Source organism: Petaurus breviceps, unplaced genomic scaffold (genome assembly GCF_028583685.1).
Source record: "Petaurus breviceps papuanus isolate PSGF00001 unplaced genomic scaffold, PetGlider_PUasm1.0 91041, whole genome shotgun sequence".
Taxonomy (NCBI): domain Eukaryota; kingdom Metazoa; phylum Chordata; class Mammalia; order Diprotodontia; family Petauridae; genus Petaurus; species Petaurus breviceps.
Genome location: NW_027187400.1, coordinates 59513 through 61056, shown reverse-complemented (window position 1 = coordinate 61056; position 1544 = coordinate 59513). Strand labels below are relative to the sequence as shown.

Sequence of the window (1544 nt, the reverse complement as noted above, 5' to 3'; positions counted from 1 at the left end):
TCTGATACTTGAAGACAATGCTCATGTCCTCTCTACAGTTTATATAAGATATGGTTCCAGAACTTATAGAGCTTACAGTATATTAGGAAATTGACATACTAACACCTGCCATGTGTGTAAATACATGATAAGGGCATTAGAGAGCTATAAAAGCACTTTACGGGGTCTGATGGGTAAGGCCACATAGGGTACCATGGCTTCATGGATAAGATGGTGACATTTGAGTGAGCTCTAAAGGATGAGGAAGAATATGACAGTTAACAGAGGAAGGGAGGATATTCTAGGGGACCACAGCTGAATCCAACCACCTCCTTGATAATTCTGGAAACCACAGATCATTCTTAAGTCATTAGAGGACATCCTTCTTAATTATGACTTTTAGAAAGGCTCCTTTCACATCCTTGTTTCTTAAGCTGTAGATGATAGGGTTGAGAAAGGCAGAGACCACATTATAGAACAGAGCCAGCTTTTTGTCATGCTCAGGAGAAGACTTGGAGCCAGGCCTCATGTACATGACCATTGCTGGCCCATAGAACATGATGACAACAGTGACGTGGGAGGCACAGGTGGAGAAGGACTTGAGCCTTCCCTGAGTGGAACGGATCCTCAGGATAGCAGCAAAGATACGGGTATATGAGGCCAGGATCAGAGACAGTGGGACCAGCAGCAGGATGAAACCCAGGAAAAAATCCACCTGGTCATTGAGAGATGTGTCTGCACAGGCTAGTTTCAGAACTGCGGGGACCTCACAGAAGAAATGGTTGATTTCATTGGGACCACAGTAGGGCAGGTGCATGGTGAAGACAGTATAGACCAGGGCACCAAGAAGACCAATGGTCCAGCAGGTGGCAGCCAAAGCAACACAGGTGAGACGGTTTATGATGAGGGTGTAGTGGAGGGGGTGGCAGATGGCGACATATCGATCATAGGCCATGACAGCATAGAGGATGCATTCAGCGATGCCAAGCACCAGGAAGATATACATCTGAGCCACACACCCAATGTAGGAGATGGTCTTCTTTGGGTGGGCCAGTTGTGCTAGCATCTGGGGCACAGTGGTGGTGACATAGCTCATGTCCAGCAGGGAGAGGACACTGAGGAAGAAGTACATGGGTGTGTGAAGGCGGGAGTCCAGGTAGATCAGGATGATAATGAGCCCATTGCCCAAGAGGGTGCTGAGGTAGAGAAGGAGGAAGAAGGTGAAGAGAAGTAACCTGCTCTTAGGCTCATTAGAGAAGCCCAAGAGGATGAATTCAGACACAGAGCTGTGGTTCCCCCAGATAACCTCCTGCATGGTGACTCACCTGTCAAGGAGAAACACGACTGAGACTCAACAGGATCATAGATCTGGACCTGGAAGGAGCCTTAAAGTTTACCTTGTCTAGCTCCCTCATTTTTGCAGCTGAGCAAACTAAGGCCCAGAGAGACTCAGTGATTTGCGCAATATCAAACAGAGAATGGCAGGGCTGGGATTTGAACTCAGGTTCCGTGACACCAGGCTTAGCACTCTTTTCACCGCAGCATCCCATCTTTAAAAGTTCTTC

At 47.6% G+C, this 1544-nt stretch overlaps 1 protein-coding gene across 1 annotated transcript; it reads right to left on the bottom strand.

Annotated features, from left to right (window-relative positions):
- Positions 1–349: 349 nt before the first annotated feature.
- On the bottom strand, positions 350–1294 carry LOC138154274 (olfactory receptor 2A12-like). The gene has a single exon (XM_069078872.1). The coding sequence runs from the start codon at positions 1292–1294 to the stop codon at positions 350–352; it is 945 nt and encodes a 314-aa protein (XP_068934973.1).
- Between the last annotated feature and the right edge of the window lie 250 nt (positions 1295–1544).